Source organism: Blennius ocellaris (genome assembly GCF_963422515.1).
Source record: "Blennius ocellaris genome assembly, chromosome: 6".
NCBI classification, from domain to species: Eukaryota; Metazoa; Chordata; class Actinopteri; order Blenniiformes; family Blenniidae; genus Blennius; species Blennius ocellaris.
In genome coordinates, this window is record NC_137655.1 from 149,093 (window position 1) to 166,509 (window position 17,417).

The 17,417-nt window shown below is 55.9% G+C and overlaps 1 protein-coding gene across 1 annotated transcript in view; it reads right to left on the reverse strand.

The window, feature by feature from the left end:
• Positions 1-17,417, reverse strand: part of LOC308131347 (titin-like) — a 224,561-nt gene that overhangs the window by 142,091 nt on the left and 65,053 nt on the right. The window contains 24 exon segments of the mRNA XM_080498075.1: positions 977-1,262; positions 1,370-1,474; positions 2,032-2,319; positions 2,418-2,708; positions 2,816-3,103; positions 3,383-3,670; positions 4,229-4,507; positions 4,591-4,872; positions 4,943-5,221; positions 6,547-6,834; positions 8,522-8,800; positions 8,911-9,192; positions 9,286-9,564; positions 10,317-10,598; positions 10,815-11,093; positions 11,177-11,464; positions 11,541-11,819; positions 11,902-12,180; positions 12,260-12,538; positions 13,579-13,860; positions 14,060-14,338; positions 14,415-14,702; positions 14,836-15,114; positions 17,082-17,360. Coding sequence (XP_080354201.1) covers positions 977-1,262; positions 1,370-1,474; positions 2,032-2,319; positions 2,418-2,708; positions 2,816-3,103; positions 3,383-3,670; positions 4,229-4,507; positions 4,591-4,872; positions 4,943-5,221; positions 6,547-6,834; positions 8,522-8,800; positions 8,911-9,192; positions 9,286-9,564; positions 10,317-10,598; positions 10,815-11,093; positions 11,177-11,464; positions 11,541-11,819; positions 11,902-12,180; positions 12,260-12,538; positions 13,579-13,860; positions 14,060-14,338; positions 14,415-14,702; positions 14,836-15,114; positions 17,082-17,360 — 6,607 coding nt within the window.

Here is a 17,417-nt window from a genome sequence, read left to right on the forward strand (position 1 = left end):
CTATCGTGTGACAGACTGACTCTATCAGGTGACAGACTGACTATCGTGTGACAGACTGACTATCCCGTGACAGACTGACTATCAGGTGACAGACTGACTATTGTTTGACAGACTGACTATCATGTGACAGACTGACTATCCCGTGATAGACTGACTATCCCGTGACAGACTGACTATCCCGTGACAGACTGACTATCATGTGACAGACTGACTATCCCGTGACAGACTGACTATCATGTGACAGACTGACTATCCTGTGACAGACTGACTATCATGTGACAGACTGACTATCCCATGACAGACTGACTATCATGTGACAGACTGACTATCCCATGACAGACTGACTATCATGTGACAGACTGACTATCACGTGACAGACTGACTATCATGTGACAGACTGACTATCCTGTGACAGACTGACTATCGTGTGACAGACTGACTATTGTGTGACAGACTGACTATCCCGTGACAGACTGACTATCCCGTGACAGACTGACTATCATGTGACAGACTGACTATCCCGTGACAGACTGACTATCACGTGACAGACTGACTATCCTGTGACAGACTGACTATCCTGTGACAGACTGACTATTGTGTGACAGACTGACTATCCCGTGACAGGCTGACTATCGTGTGACAGACTGACTATCACGTGACAGACTGACTATCCCGTGACAGACTGACTATCATGTGACAGACTGACTATCCCGTGACAGACTGACTATTGTGTGACAGACTGACTATCCCGTGACAGGCTGACTATCGTGTGACAGACTGACTCTATCGTGTGACAGACTCACTATCACGTGACAGACTGACTATCGTGTGACAGACTGACTCTATCGTGTGACAGACTGACTATCGTGTGACAGACTGACTATCCCGTGACAGACTGACTATCCCGTGACAGACTGACTATCCCGTGACAGACTGACTATCACGTGACTCTATGAAGGACTGTTGTCCGACGTACTTCTTGAGTTTGGCGCGCAGGTCGCCCTCCAGCTGCGCCGCCTCCTTCTTCTCGTCCACGTGCATGTCGGCGCTGCACTCGATCTCGCCGTGCTTGTTGGACGCCACGCAGCGGTACTGGCCCGAGTCGGACTTGGTCACCTCCCGGATCTCCAGCTTGGCCTCGGGGCCCCGCTGCTCCATGGAGATGCGCCCGCCGTGCGTCACCTGCCTCCACTTGCCCTTCATCCACTTCACACTGGGGATGGGGTCTCCGCCCACCTTGGCGATGAAGGTGGCGGTTCCCTCTGTGGGGCGGAACCAGCGTGAGGAACCGTGTGAGGAACCAGCGTGAGGAACCAGCGTGAGGAACCGTGTGACGCCACAGGTCTTCATGTTTCATGCTCCTACTCACTCTCCGTGGTGTGGACGGTGCTGGGCTCCTCCACGAAGAACAGCTGCTCCAGCTTCTTGGGCGAAGCAGCAGGTGGAGCTTCGGCGGGAGGCGGAGCCTTTTTCTCTGCAACATGGGGACCGGACCGTCAGTCAATCAGTTTGGTGTAGTTTAGGTGTAGTTTGGTTGAGTTAGGTGGAGTTTGGTGGAGTTAGGTGTAGCTTAGGTGAGTTAGGTGGAGTTTGGTGTAGTTTGGTTGAGTTAGGTGGAGTTAGGTGTAGTTTGGTTGAGTTAGGTGTAGTTTGGTTGAGTTAGGTGGAGTTTGGTGGAGTTAGGTGTAGTTTGGTTGAGTTAGGTGTAGTTTGGTTGAGTTAGGTGGAGTTTGGTGGAGTTAGGTGTAGTTTAGGTGAGTTAGGTGGAGTTTGGTGTAGTTTGGTTGAGTTAGGTGTAGTTTGGTTGAGTTAGGTGGAGTTTGGTGGAGTTAGGTGTAGTTTGGTTGAGTTAGGTGGAGTTAGGTGTAGTTTGGTTGAGTTAGGTGGAGTTTAGGTGTAGTTTGGTTGAGTTTGGTTGAGTTAGGTCTAGTTTTGGTGTAGTTTGGTTGAGTTAGGTGTAGTTTGGTTGAGTTAGGTGTAGTTTGGCCTCACGGCAGCTGCAAGCGGCAAGGCGTCCTCGGGCGGCCTTACCTCTGACGAGGACTTTGGCCTTGCAGAACTCGCTGCCGGCCTCGTTGCTCGCCTTGCACAGGTAGTCGCCGGCGTCGTGCGGCGACGCCTGGCCGACCTCCAGGCACGCCGTCCCCTCGGAGAAGGTGATCCTGGTGCTGCCGGCCGACGTCAGGTCCTTGCGGTCCTTCATCCACTGCACCTTGAGGGGCGGAGTCCCGCACACGTGGCAGCGCAGACTCAACTTCTCGCCTTGGTTCACCGTCACCGGCTTGAGCGGGACGTCGAACGCCGGCGGTTTCTTGGCCTCTGTGGGGGAACCGGGCGGCGTCAGAGGCCAGGAAACACGAGAGCCGTGGCTCGGCGGGGGTTTGGCGGGGGGTCGGCGGGGGGTCGGCGGGGCTCACCTGCGATGCCCACGGTGACGGCGCAGGAGGCGTGGCCGGCCTCGTTGGCGGCGGTGCAGGTGTAGTGGCCGCTGTCGTTCACCCGGCTGCCTCTGATGACCAGCACGGCCACGTTGCTCTTGAAGCTGATGTCGTACTTGTCGGAGGCGGCGATCTGGCGGTCGTCTTTGGACCAGGTGACGGTGATGGGCAGCGAGCCGGACACCCGGCCCTCCAGCTTCACCAGCTTCCCCTCCGAGTCCTCCAGGTGCTCCGACGGCTTCTTGGTGAACGTCGGAGGAGATTTCCTCTCTGGAGGCGAGAGAGCGAGAGAGACAGAGAGAGACGGTGACCGGGGGCGGGGCCAGCTCTCTCACAGGGTCACCTGGGCAGAGGGGGCGGAGCCACGGCGGGAGTACCTTTGACCGAGACGTCGGCGGAACACGAGTCCTTGCCCACGTCATTGGCGGCGTGGCAGAAGTAGCGGCCCGAGTCGCCGCGGTCGGCCTTCAGGACGCTCAGCCGCGGCCGGTTGTCCTCGCAGCTCAGCTTGTAGTTTCCGCCCGAGCGGATGTCTTTGTGGTCTTTGGACCATGTGACCTTAATGGGGGCGGAGCCTGTCATGTGACACTCCAGCGCGATGCCGTCGCCCACCGTCACTTCCTGCGGCGAAAGCGTCTGGTCAAAGAGCGGCGGGAACCTCGGTTCTGCAGAGACCAGAGAAGAAGAGTCAGAACACACACACACGCACGCACGCACACACACACACACACACACACACACACCACACACACACACACCACACGCACGCACACCACACGCACGCACGCACGCACACACGCACACACACACACACACCACACACCACCCACACACCACACACACACCACACACACACACACACACACACCACACACACACCACACACACACACACACACACACACACACACACACACACACACACACACACACACACACACACACCTTGCAGGGTGAGCTTGGCCCGGCACGACGCCGTTCCGACGCTGTTGGACGCCACGCAGGTGTACTCCCCACTGTGCTTCATCTCGCCGCGCTCGATGTGCAGCGCCGCCGTGTTGTCGTCGTAGGTGACGGAGACGCCGGCGGCGGGGTGCAGCGGCTCGCCGTCCTTCAGCCAGGACACGGCGATGGGGGAGGAGCCGGCCACGCGGCACTCCAGGTGCACCGGCTGACCCTCCGTCTGCTGGACGCTGCTGATCTTCTTCAGGAAGGACGGCTGCGTCTTCGCCTCTGTGGGAATCGAACCGTCGCACCGTGAGCCGGCGGGACCCTCCACTGCACATCCACCCTGGTTAGTGTGACTGTGTGGGTCAGACTCGGGTCGAGGTGGTAAGACTTGGGTGGAGGTAAAACTGTTGGATGTAAGACTCGGGTGGAAGTGGGACTCGGGTGGAGGTGGGAGTTGGATGGAGGTAATAGTCGGGTGGAGGTGGGACTCGGGTGGAGGTGGGAGTTGGATGGAGGTAATACTTGGATGGAGGTAATACTCGGGTGGAGGTTGGACTCGGGTGTATGTGGGACTCGGGTGGAAGTGGGACTCGGGTGGAGGTAAGACTCGGATGGAGGTGGGAGTTTGATGGAGGTAATACTTGGATGGAGGTAATACTCGGGTGGAGGTTGGACTCGGGTGTATGTGGGACTCGGGTGGAGGTTGGACTCGGGTGTATGTGGGACTCGGGTGGAGGTAAGACTCGGATGGAGGTGGGAGTTGGATGGAGGTAATACTCGGGTGGAGGTTGGACTCGGGTGGAGGTAAGACTCGTGGACGGTGTAGGTGGACGGTGTTACCCAGAACGTTGAGCCTGCAGGTGGAGGAGGCGGAGCCTATGCGGTTCTCCGCCTTGCAGGTGTAGTCCCCGACGTGAGCCTTGGTGGCGCCGGTGAGCCTCAGCGAGGCGACGCCTCTGGTGAAGTCCAGCCTGCAGTCGGGGGCGGAGCGCACCTTCCCCCCCGCCCTGAACCACGACACCTTGATGTCCGGCGTGCCGCCCAGCGACACCTTCAGGCACACGCCGTCGCCCGCCGTCACCTCCATGTTCTGCAGCGGCTCCAGGAAGTAGGGCGGCTCTGGGGGGGGGGGGGGGGGGGGGCAGAGTGAGCACCTGCACCTGGCGCCCGGCGGGCCTCACAAGCAGCGGGCGGCGTCTCACCGAGGACGGACACGACGGCCTCGCAGGAGTCCGTCCCGGCGTGGTTGGACACGCGGCAGGCGTAGCGGCCGGCCGCCTCGGTGTCGTCGGTGGCGAGGCGCTCCAGGATGCAGGAGGTCTGGGTGGTGGTGAGGTTGTACCTGTAGGACGCCAACACCTGCTGGCCGTCCTTCCACCAGCTCACGCTGATCTCGGGCGTCCCGGTGTAGGACGCCTCCAGCACCAGGGGACGGCCCTTCTCCACCCACACGTCCTTCAGCTTCTTGGAGAACGCCGCCGGCTCTGAGGACCCAGCACACCCCGTCACGTCGGGCCACGCGGCGACCTTACCCCGCGGCGGCGGGGTACCCACCTTTGACGGCCAGCTGGACGGCGCAGCTCTCCTTGCCGGCGTCGTTGAGCACCTGGCAGGTGTACTCGCCGGCGTGGCGGCGCTCCACCTGACGGAGCTCCAGCACCACCCGGCCGTCCTTCAGGGAGAAGTCGCAGTCGCGCCCCGCCTGCAGCTCCTTGGCCCCCCGGAACCACTTCAGCCTCAGGGGGGCGCTGCCCTTCACCATGGCCGAGAACGTGGCTGTGGAACCCGGCGTGGCCTCCAGGGGCTGCGGTGGAACCACGAACGATGGCGGCTCTGCCAAGAACAGCGTGGTGAACTCAGTGTTCTCCGTGTTCTCAGTGTTCTCAGTGTGTGTTCTCAGTTTATGTTCTCAGTGTGTTCTCAGTTTATGTTCTCAGTTTATGTTCTCAGTGTGTTCTCAGTGTGTTCTCAGTTTATGTTCTCAGTTTATGTTCTCAGTGTGTTCTCAGTGTGTTCTCAGTTTATGTTCTCAGTTTATGTTCTCAGTGTGTTCTCAGTGTGTTCTCAGTTTATGTTCTCAGTGTGTTCTCAGTTTATGTTCTCAGTGTTCTCAGTGTGTGTTCTCAGTTTATGTTCTCAGTGTGTTCTCAGTTTATGTTCTCAGTGTGTTCTCAGTGTTCTCAGTTTATGTTCTCAGTTTATGTTCTCAGTGTGTTCTCAGTGTGTGTTCTCAGTTTATGTTCTCAGTTTATGTTCTCAGTTTATGTTCTCAGTGTGTTCTCAGTGTGTTCTCAGTGTTCTCAGTGTGTTCTCAGTGTGTTCTCAGTGTCCCCAGTGTTCTCAGTGTCCCCAGTGTGTCCCCAGTGTCCCCAGTGTTCTCAGTGTCCCCCGTTTTCTCAGTGTCCCCAGTGTTCTCAGTGTCCCCAGTGTTCTCAGTGTCCCCAGTGTGTTCCCTGTTTCCCCAGTATTCTCAGTGTCCCCCGTGTTCTCAGTGTGTCCCTAGTGTTCTCAGTGTCCCCCGTGTTCTCAGTGTGTCCCTAGTGTTCTCAGTGTCCCCCGTGTTCTCAGTGTCCCCCGTGTTCTCAGTGTGTCCCTAGTGTTCTCAGTGTCCCCCGTGTTCTCAGTGTGTCCCCAGTGTTCTCAGTGTCCCCTGTGTTCTCAGTGTGTCCCCAGTGTTCTCAGTGTTCTCAGTGTGTCCCCAGTGTTCTCAGTGTCCCCCGTGTTCTCAGTGTGTCCCCAGTGTTCTCAGTGTTCTCAGTGTCCCCTGTGTTCTCAGTGTGTCCCCAGTGTTCTCAGTGTCCCCAGTGTTCTCAGTGTCCCCAGTGTTCTCAGTGTCCCCCGTGTTCTCAGTGTGTCCCCAGTGTTCTCAGTGTGTCCCTAGTGTTCTCAGTGTCCCCCGTGTTCTCAGTGTGTCCCCAGTGTTCTCAGTGTTCTCAGTGTCCCCTGTGTTCTCAGTGTGTCCCCAGTGTTCTCAGTGTCCCCAGTGTTCTCAGTGTCCCCAGTGTTCTCAGTGTCCCCCGTGTTCTCAGTGTGTCCAGTGTTCTCAGTGTCCACCGTGTTCTCAGTGTCCCCAGTGTTCTCAGTGTCCCCCGTGTTCTCAGTGTCCCCAGTGTTCTCAGTGTCCCCCGTGTCCCCCGTGTCCCCAGAGTGTGTCTGACCTCTGACGACCAGCAGGGCGGCGGTCTCGCTGGCCCCGGCCTTGTTGACGGCCCTGCAGCGGTAGGTTCCGGAACGTTCCACGGTGAGGCTGGGGAGGCGCAGGCAGCAGCTGTTGTCCCTGAAGCTGAGCTCCTGACTCGGGCCGCTCTGCAGCTCCTGGTCGTCGTGGTACCAGGACACGGTGAACGGCGGCGAGCCCGACACCTTGCACTCCATCTCCCCCGCGGAGCCCGCCACCAGCTGGCAGTCCTTCAGCTTCCTGGAGAAGCTCGGCGGAATCGTCTTGTCTGCTCGGGACGGACAGCGGCAGTTAGAGGAGCTGCCTGGGACTGCTGGACAGGCCTGCTCTCTGATTGGCTCAAACGGTACCGTGAGGAATCCTGCTCTCTGATCGGCTCAAACAGTACCGTGAATATCCTGCTCTCTGATTGGCTCAAATGGTACCGTGAATAATCCTGCTCTCTGATTGGCTCAAATGGTACCGTGAGGAATCCTGCTCTCTGATTGGCTCAAACGGTACCGTGAGGAATCCTGCTCTCTGATTGGCTCAAACAGTACCGTGAGGAATCCTGCTCTCTGATTGGCTCAAACAGTACCGTGAGGAATCCTGCTCTCTGATTGGCTCAAATGGTACCGTGAGGAATCCTGCTCTCTGATTGGCTCAAACAGTACCGTGAGGAATCCTGCTCTCTGATTGGCTCAAACGGTACCGTGAATAATCCTGCTCTCTGATTGGCTCAAACGGTACCGTGAGGAATCCTGCTCTCTGATTGGCTCAAACAGTACCGTGAGGAATCCTGCTCTCTGATCGGCTCAAACAGTACCGTGAATATCCTGCTCTCTGATTGGCTCAAATGGTACCGTGAATAATCCTGCTCTCTGATTGGCTCAAATGGTACCGTGAATAATCCTGCTCTCTGATTGGCTCAAATGGTACCGTGAGGAATCCTGCTCTCTGATTGGCTCAAACAGTACCGTGAATATCCTGCTCTCTGATTGGCTCAAATGGTACCGTGAATAATCCTGCTCTCTGATTGGCTCAAACAGTACCGTGAGGAATCCTGCTCTCTGATTGGCTCAAACGGTACCGTGAGGAATCCTGCTCTCTGATTGGCTCAAACGGTACCATGAGGAATCCTGCTCTCTGATTGGCTCAAACGGTACCGTGAGGAATCCTGCTCTCTGATTGGCTCAAACGGTACCATGAGGAATCCTGCTCTCTGATTGGCTCAAACAGTACCGTGAGGAATCCTGCTCTCTGATTGGCTCAAACGGTACCGTGAGGAATCCTGCTCTCTGATTGGCTCAAACGGTACCGTGAGGAATCCTGCTCTCTGATTGGCTCAAACAGTACCGTGAGGAATCCTGCTCTCTGATTGGCTCAAACGGTACCGTGAGGAATCCTGCTCTCTGATTGGCTCAAACAGTACCGTGAATATCCTGCTCTCTGATTGGCTCAAATGGTACCGTGAATAATCCTGCTCTCTGATTGGCTCAAATGGTACCGTGAGGAATCCTGCTCTCTGATTGGCTCAAACAGTACCGTGAATAATCCTGCTCTCTGATTGGCTCAAACATTACTTTGAAGAATCCTGCTCTGTGATTGGATTAAACAATGCTAAAGGACACGCCCACTGGCCACACTGTAAATCAGCTGATTGGGACTTGAGGCGGCTGTGGCTCAGCGGCTCTTCCGGCTGAAGGTTGTTGGTTCAATACCGCCTCACCCTGCTTGTGTTCTGGAGGTTTTTTCTCCCAAAGTGAGAACCTGAACCACAAATCATGACCTGCAGAACGTCCACCACCTGGAGCAAGGTGTCGAGCCCCGGTCCTGGAGGACCTGGAGGACCCAGAGGACTGGAGACCCTCAAGGACCGGAGTTGGACACCGGTGATGTAGGTCGTCTGTCTGAACCTCTGACTGTCCCTGACACAGATCCTACCGTGTGATGAGGTAACAAGCAGAAGAACCAACCCAGGACGGTGAGGTTGATCTTGCTGAGGTCCTTGCCGACCTCGTTCATGACCTGGAACGTGTACTCTCCAGAGTCCACCTTCTCCGCGCTCAGCACGTTGAGGCTGGAGATCATCTGGGAGAAGGAGATCTTGTACTTCCTGCCGGTGGCCAGCTCCACGCCGTCTTTGAACCACTTGGGGACGAGCTCCGGGGTCCCGCACACTTTGACCTCCAGGGCGGCGATGTCGCCGGCCGTCACGCTCAGAGTGTCGGGCTTGTCCACGATCTTGGCCGCTTCTAGAATGGACAAGGGGGGAGCACAGCAAGCGTTTAAAGGACCTGTTTGGGGGAGGAAGGCTGTCAGACCCAACGGACAACGAGAAAGAGAGAATTATATGGTTACAAACCTAGAACAGTCAAGTTAGCGAAACATTCGGCGGTCCCGGCATCGTTTGTGAGCCGGCAGGAGTATTTGCCCGCCGTGGCGGCGTCAGCCTTAAAGACTGAAAGTGTGACCCGGTTGTTCTCAAAGGAGATTTTCCTGTTGTCACCGTCCCTGAGAATGTGATCCGTGTCCTGAACCCAGGACACGGTCATGGGTTCAGAGCCTGTAACGGCGGCCACAAGGGTCACCGGCTCGCCCCGCGTCACCGTCATGTTCGACAGTTTCCTCGTGAACGACGGTGGCTCTGAGGGGAGGAGAAAACATCGCAGAGGAGAGTCAGCGGGGTGTCAAAGCACTGGCAAATTCTCATTTTCAGTGGAGACCCGTTTCTACTGACCTCGGAGTTTAACCGGCGCCCGGCAGGTGTCACTTCCTACACTGTTTGACGCTTTGCACTCATATTCACCGGCGTCCGCCGGCTCAAGTCCCATGACGTGCAGCGTGGTTGAGCCACCCTCGCTCACCATCTTATACTTCCTGCTCTCCATCAGAGGCTTCCGGTCCTTGAACCAGGTGACCTGGAACGGAGCCGAGCCTTGCATCTCGCAGTACAGACTCACGTCCTTCCCCTTCAGCCCCTCGACGGGCGCAGGGACTCTAACGAAAGACGGAGGGTCTACGGGGAGACCAGGAAGTGGTTAAGAAGGTTTACACCATGGGAACAACACAAAGTCTTAAAGCTGAAACCCAGAACCCTGAAGTCCAGAACCCGGAAGTCCTGAACCCTGAAGTCCTGAACCCTAAAGTCCAGAACCCGGAAGTCCTGAACCCTGAAGTTCTGAACCATGTAGTCCAGAACCCAGAAGTCCTGAACCCTGTAGCCCAGAACCCAGAAGTTCTGAACCATGTAGTCCAGAATCCAGAAGTCTAGAACCCAGAAGTCCAGAACCCAGAAGTCCTGAACCCTGAAGTCTTGAACCCTGTAGCCCAGAACCCAGAAGTCCAGAACACAGAAGTCCTGAACCCTGTAGTCCAGAACCCCAAAGTCCTGAACCCTGAAGTTCTGAACCATGTAGTCCAGAACCCTGTAGTCCAGAACCCAGAGTCTGGTGTGTGAGATGTTGACTTTAAAAGGAGGGTTGCATGAGACATTCCGTGATAATAAAACAGCCACAAAGGCACAAAGAATGAAAACCCCAGTTGGAGTTGCCGGTCAGTCGAGCGGTCAAGTGACTGAAACTCGTCCGGCACTTCATGTAAAGACTGAATCGTTTCTTTGGACCACGACTCTCACACCACGGCCAGCATCTGACGGGACTCTGGGACTCCAGGGGTTCATTGGGAATCAGCTTTAAGCTTTAGAAACAGCTTCTCGAAGACACTGCAGCCGGTGCGATCCGACCAATCAGGAGCCAGGGAGAGGCTGACCTTTCACGGTGAGCGTGGTGCTGCAGCTGACACTGCCGGCATCGTTCTGAGCCTCACACGTGAAGACTCCGTCATCGTCAAAGCTGGCGCAGAGCAGCTCCAGGACCGCCACCGAGTCGCCAAAGGAGGTCCTGTAGTTCCCGCCCTCGCCCAGCTTGGCGTCATGTTTGTACCAAGTGGCCTGCAGAGGCGGCGTGCCGCTAGCTCTGCACTCCAGGCGCAGTGACTCGCCCTGTTTCACAAACTTTGTGGCGGGGAGTTTCAGCACAAACTCTGGCGGTTCTGGAAAGCCAAAACATAGAGACGTTAGCGGCCGGGAGGAAGTGGAGACGTAACGGGAGGTTAAGAGAAGCAGTGGCGCGGATGGAGGGTTAGCGGCGGCGGAAGATGAAGGAAGCTCTCCGTCACAAATGTAGGAAGTCGTTATCAAAGAGTCGCTATGTTCAGCCAATGGCCAAGCGTTGAGATGAGCACAGCCAAACAAGAGTCAAGCCCAACCTTTGACCATCAGCTCGGCGCTACAGCGCACAGAGCCGGCGTCGTTGCTGACTTGGCAAGAGTAAACTCCGGTGTGGGCGACGCCCAACGCGTACAGCTCCAGGACGCAGGCCTGCCCGTCCAGCCTGGTGAAACAGGCGGGGCCCGTCATGAGCTCCGTGTCCTCCTTGAACCACTTGACCGTGAAGGGAGGCGTCCCTTTGAAAGAGCTCTTGAAGCGCACGGTGGCGTTGGGTACGGCCGCCTGGGGCTCGAGCGGCGTCACAAAGCTGGGCGGCTCTGAGAATCAGACAAGACCAGCCAGGTTAAAGAGACACTCACCTTCCTGTCCGGACTATACCGCCGCTCGGCGGCTGTCTGACCTTTGACCCTGAGGGATCCGCTGCTCTGGCAGCTTCCGGCCGCGTTGGTCAGCTTGCAGGAGTACGACCCTGCGTCGGATCTCTCCAGCTGCTCGATCTCCACCGACACGGAGTTGTCCTGCTCAATGAGCTTGTGTTTGACGCCACTCAGGATTCTGGCTCCGTCTTTCTGCCACTCCACACAAATCGGCAGAGACCCAGAGATTTTGCAACATATCTGAACAAAGGAGCCCAGGATGTCCTGCGTGTCTGGGACGGGCCTGATGAAGCTCGGAGCGATGACTTGTTCTGCCACCGGGGGAAGAGTAGAAACAGATTAGACAGTGTCTGCAGGAGGCGCAGGGGGCGGGGCTTCCTCACTGACCTAGCACCATCACTTTGACTCTGCAGCTGCAGCTGCCGATGTGGTTGACCACCTCCAAGACGTACTCGCCCTCGTCCTCCCGCTGAGCCGCCTGAACCTTCAGGCTGCTCACGTTGTTGACGAAGGTCAGCTTGTGCTGCCTGATGGACTGAAGCTCCTTGCCGTCCTTCGTCCACTTCACTCTGAGCTCCGGCGAGCCGCCGACCTTACAGTCCAGACTGAGCGGGTCGCCCGCCGTCACCTGGACCACATCGGGCTTCTCCGTGATCTGAGGAGGCTCTACAACCCAGAGGGAGAACATCCATGCAGTTTCTGTCTGAGTGAGGAGAGCTGAAGCAGAGATTAGAGGAACTCGGGGTACCTTGCACCGTGAGCGCGGCAAAGCATTTATCCTGCCCCGCCTCGTTCACCGCCTGGCAGGTGTACCTCCCGCCGTGCGAGGCCTCGCAGGCCGCGATCCTGAGAGTCGCCACATTCTGCTCAAACGTTCTCTCCACCTTCGGATCCTCCAAAATCCAGCTGTCGTCTTTTTGCCATTGGACGGCGAGTTTTGGCGAGCCCGCTACCTCACAGCGAAACTCCGCCATCTTACCTACAACCGTGGCGGTGTTCTCAAGCCTCTTGGTGAACGTTGGAGGTTCTAACAAAAGAAAACCGGCCAGTGTTGAAAGGTCGGACAGTAGAACAGGTCAGCATGTCGTGGCTTTGATGGGACCGACCTTTCAGGCTGAGCTTGGTCCTACAAGTGCAGCTCCCCACCTCGTTGGCAACGGTAACCTGATATTCGCCGACGTCCACCAGATCACACCGGTGGACCTCCAGGCTCACACAGTCCAGGACCTGAGAGAAGCCGTGCTTGGCGCTGGATTTCAGCTCTTTGGCATCTTTGTGCCATGTGATCTCAAACGGAGCCGTTCCTGCAACCTGACACTCCAACGTGGCTCCGGAGCCCTTCACCACGGCGGCCGCCGTCAGTTCCCGGACCAGTGAAGGAGGTTCTGACAGGACAAGAGACACCGCATCACCAGACCTGGTCTACAAGACCTGGTGTACCAGACCACGTCCAACCGACTTGTTCTACCAGACTACATCCAACAGACCTGGTCTAACGTACTTGATCTACCAGGAAATCCAGTCCAGCCCCTGGTCTGCAACCAGTCCAACCTCTGGCCTAAAATCAGTCCAGCCCCTGGTCTGCAACTAGTCCAACCGCCATCTGAAACTAGTCCACACTATGGTCTGAAACTAGTCCAAACTATGGTCTGAAACTAGTCCAACCCCTGGTCTGAAACAAGTCCAGCCCCTGGTCTGAAAGTAGTCCAACCTCTGGTCTGAAACTAGTCCAACCTCTGGTCTGAAAGTAGTCCAACCTCTGGTCTGAAACTAGTCCAGCCCTTGGTCTGAAACTAGTCCAACCTCTGGTCTGAAACAAGTCCAGCCCCTGGTCTGAAAGTAGTCCAACCTCTGGTCTGAAACTAGTCCAACCTCTGGTCTGAAAGTAGTCCAACCTCTGGTCTGAAACTAGTCCAGCCCTTGGTCTGAAACTAGTCCAACCTCTGGTCTGAAACAAGTCCAGCCCCTGGTCTGAAAGTAGTCCAACCTCTGGTCTGAAACTAGTCCAACCTCTGGTCTGAAACTAGTCCAACCTCTGGTCTGAAAGTAGTCCAGCCCCTGGTCTGAAACTAGTCCAGCCCCTGGTCTGAATCCAGTCGAAGCCCTGGTCTGAAATCAGTTTCTAACCTTCAGAAGTCTGGCCAACCTGGTAGTCTGAAGTGTAACACCAGTCAGTCAGTCAGTCCCCTGAAACTAGTCCAGCAGGTAGGAACCCAGACCAGTTCCAGCAGTCCAGAGCTCAGCTGGCGTCACACGGTTCACCAGGAGTCCGGAGCGAGTCTGGAAGTCGTCCACGTTGGTCCACCTGTTGTCCAAACTAGCCGTGAGCGTGGACAGACTGTGTATGGGGTGTGACACTGTGAGTCCCTGTCCCGGGTTCAGGTTCCCGCAGCTCTGTTGACCCCGTTACTGCAGTGAGACTCACCTTTGACCTTCAGGTCCAAGCTGCAGCTCTCGCTGCCGGCCTCGTTGCGAGCCTCACAGTAGTACAGGCCTCCGTCTCTGAGCTCGGCGCTGCAGAGCTCCAGCGAGGCCACGGAGTTAGCGAAGGCCATCTTGTGGCGTTGGCTGGGAAGGATCTCCGAACCCTCCTTGAACCAGCAGACGTCTATCTCAGGTGTCCCCGTCACCTGGCACTCAAACACTTTGCTCTGACCCAGACGCACCACCGACAGGCGGGCCGGCGTCTGGCTGAACTGCGGCGGCACTGTGGGATGAAACCGGACAGGAAGTGAGGTCATTGCCAGGTCACGGCGGCGAAGACTCGCAGGTTTCCATCCACACGTTTGATTTGAAGGTAGATGGAGTTTTGGAGCTCGTGGCGCCCCCTGGAGGACGCCCGTCTCCCTCCATCACCATCCCACCATTGCCGGACCACATTCTGGACTTTACATAAAGAGGGTAACCTTTGACGAAGAGCGCCGCCTGGCAGGAGGCCGAGCCCACGTCATTGTGAATCTCGCAGGCGTAGTCTCCAGAGTCGGAGGTTTTGGCGAAGAACAGCTCCAGCGAGCTGGAGGCGTGGTCTCGGACCACGTTACAGTCGGCACTGGACGAAACCTCCTTCTGGTTCTTGAACCATTTAACGGTGAGCGGCGGCGTGCCAGAGAGCAGCACGTTCAACACAACCTTTGACCCCGGTAACACACTCATGGACTCGGGCTTTTCGAGGATACATGGCGGTTCTGAAAAACAGAAGTGAGTTAGTGGCCGACGGGACGTCTACCGGTCGTCGTTCTGACCAACGTCCGGAGGCCAAACCTTTGACCCGCAGGACGCCGGAGCACTGCACCGACCCCGCCGTGTTCCGCGCCATGCAGGTGTAACTGCCGCCATCTTTAGTGTCCAGATCGGAGATTTCCAGAAAGGCCACGTTCTCAAAGAACGTGCACTTGTACTTTGTGTCAGTCTGGATCTCCTTCTGGTCTTTGTACCACTGCAGGGCGACGGGCTGAGACCCGGACACCAGACAGTCCAGGTGGGCGAAGGACCCTTTGATTCCTTCCATCGCTTTCAGTTTCCTTGTGAAGGACGGAGGAATGATTTGATCTGACGGAGAAGCAAAAGACCAGTGAGCAGCAGGACGGAACTTGGGGGGGACATGTGGAGGACGTATAGGGGACATGTGGAGGATGAATGGGGACGTGTGTGGGGGACATATAGGGGCCTGTGGAGGACTGACCCAGGACGCTGAGCGTGGCGTCACAGCGACTGTCCCCAGCGTCGTTGGACACCAGGAAGCTGTACTCGCCAGCGTCAGTCTTCTCGGTTCTGACGATCTTGAGGGTGGAGCTGCGCTCGGTGTTCTGCACCTTCCAGCGCTGACCCGAGGTCAGTTCCTTCCCGGCCTTCAGCCACTGCAGCTTCAGCGGCTTGGTGCCGGAGAACCGCACCTCCAGGGTCGCCGGGTCACCTTGAGTCACACTGACCGACTCGGCTTCCTCTGTGATCCGGGCCGGTTCTGAGACGTGGGACACAGCGGGTCAAGAACCTGGCGACGCTAAAGCATGAGACCTGATGATGCCGTGGTTCTCCATCAACCTGAGAGGTTCTCCATCAACCTGAGAGGTTCTACACCAACCTGAGAGGTTCTACACCAACCTGAGAGGTTCTACATCAACCTGAGAGGTTCTTCCTCAACCTTAGAAGTTCTACATCAACCTGAGAGGTTCTACACCAACCTGAGAGGTTCTACATCAACCTGAGAGGTTCTTCCTCAACCTGAGAAGTTCTACATCAACCTGAGAGGTTCTCCATCAACCTGAGAGGTTCTCCATCAACCTGAGAGGTTCTACACCAACCTGAGAGGTTCTACACCAACCTGAGAGGTTCTCCATCAACCTGAGAGGTTCTCCATCAACCTGAGAGGTTCTACACCAACCTGAGAGGTTCTACACCAACCTGAGAGGTTCTACACCAACCTGAGAGGTTCTACATCAACCTGAGAGGTTCTACATCAACCTGAGAGGTTCTACACCAACCTGAGAGGTTCTACATCAACCTGAGAAGTTCTCCATCAACCTGAGAGGTTCTACACCAACCTGAGAGGTTCTACATCAACCTGAGAGGTTCTACACCAACCTGAGAGGTTCTACACCAACCTGAGAGGTTCTACATCAACCTGAGAAGTTCTCCATCAACCTGAGAAGTTCTCCATCAACCTGAGAGGTTCTACACCAACCTGAGAGGTTCTACATCAACCTGAGAAGTTCTCCATCAACCTGAGAGGTTCTCCATCAACCTGAGAGGTTCTACACCAACCTGAGAGGTTCTACACCAACCTGAGAGGTTCTACATCAACCTGAGAGGTTCTTCCTCAACCTTAGAAGTTCTACATCAACCTGAGAGGTTCTACACCAACCTGAGAGGTTCTACATCAACCTGAGAGGTTCTTCCTCAACCTGAGAAGTTCTACATCAACCTGAGAGGTTCTCCATCAACCTGAGAGGTTCTCCATCAACCTGAGAGGTTCTACACCAACCTGAGAGGTTCTACACCAACCTGAGAGGTTCTACACCAACCTGAGAGGTTCTACATCAACCTGAGAAGTTCTCCATCAACCTGAGAAGTTCTACATCAACCTGAGAGGTTCTCCATCAACCTGAGAGGTTCTACATCAACCTGAGAGGTTCTACATCAACCTGAGAAGTTCTCCATCAACCTGAGAAGTTCTACATCAACCTGAGAGGTTCTCCATCAACCTGAGAGGTTCTACATCAACCTGAGAGGTTCTTCCTCAACCTGAGAGGTTCTACATCAACCTGAGAAGTTCTCCATCAACCTCAGAAGTTCTACATCAACCTGAGAGGTTCTCCATCAACCTGAGAGGTTCTACATCAACCTGAGAGGTTCTACACCAACCTGAGAGGTTCTACATCAACCTGAGAGGTTCTACACCAACCTGAGAGGTTCTACATCAACCTGAGAAGTTCTCCATCAACCTGAGAAGTTCTACATCAACCTGAGAGGTTCTCCATCAACCTGAGAGGTTCTACATCAACCTGAGAGGTTCTTCCTCAACCTGAGAGGTTCTACATCAACCTGAGAGGTTCTTCCTCAACCTGAGAGGTTCTACGTCAACCTGAGAGGTTCTACATCAACCTGAGAGGTTCTTCCTCAACCTGAGAGGTTCTACATCAACCTGAGAAGTTCTCCATCAACCTGAGAAGTTCTCCATCAACCTGAGAGGTTCTACATCAACCTTAGAGGTTCTACATCAAACATGAGAGGTTCCACACTTTGAGCTGAGATGTTATGAGGTTACTCTTCATGATCTCATGACCTTCATGGTCATTATCTCTGAGTGTCTGGTTCTCCTTCCTGGTGTCTGGTTCTCCTTCCTGGTGACTGGTTCTCCTTCCTGGTGACTGGTTCTAAGCCCCCCCGTCAGGTTGATGGATCACCGCACCGACTTGCTGGCGCACCGACCTTTGACCGTCAGCAGCGCCGAGCAGGTCTGGCTGCCGGCCTGGTTCTGCGCCTGGCAGCTGTATCTGCCGGCGTGGTTCCCCTGCAGGCCTGTGATGTGCAGCCGAGCCGTGCCGTTCTCCAAGGTGATGCGAGTGTTCTCGGCCTCCTTCAGCTCGTGGTTGTCCTTGGTCCAGGACACGGTCATGGGCTCGGAGCCCTTCAGTGAGCACTGCAGGGAAACCTCGCCGCCCGCCAGCGAGCTCACGTTCTCCAGTTTCCTCACAAACGACGGCGGTTCTACAAAGAACAACGTCAGCTGAGGTGAGGACGGTGTCCGGACCCGGTTCAGATCAG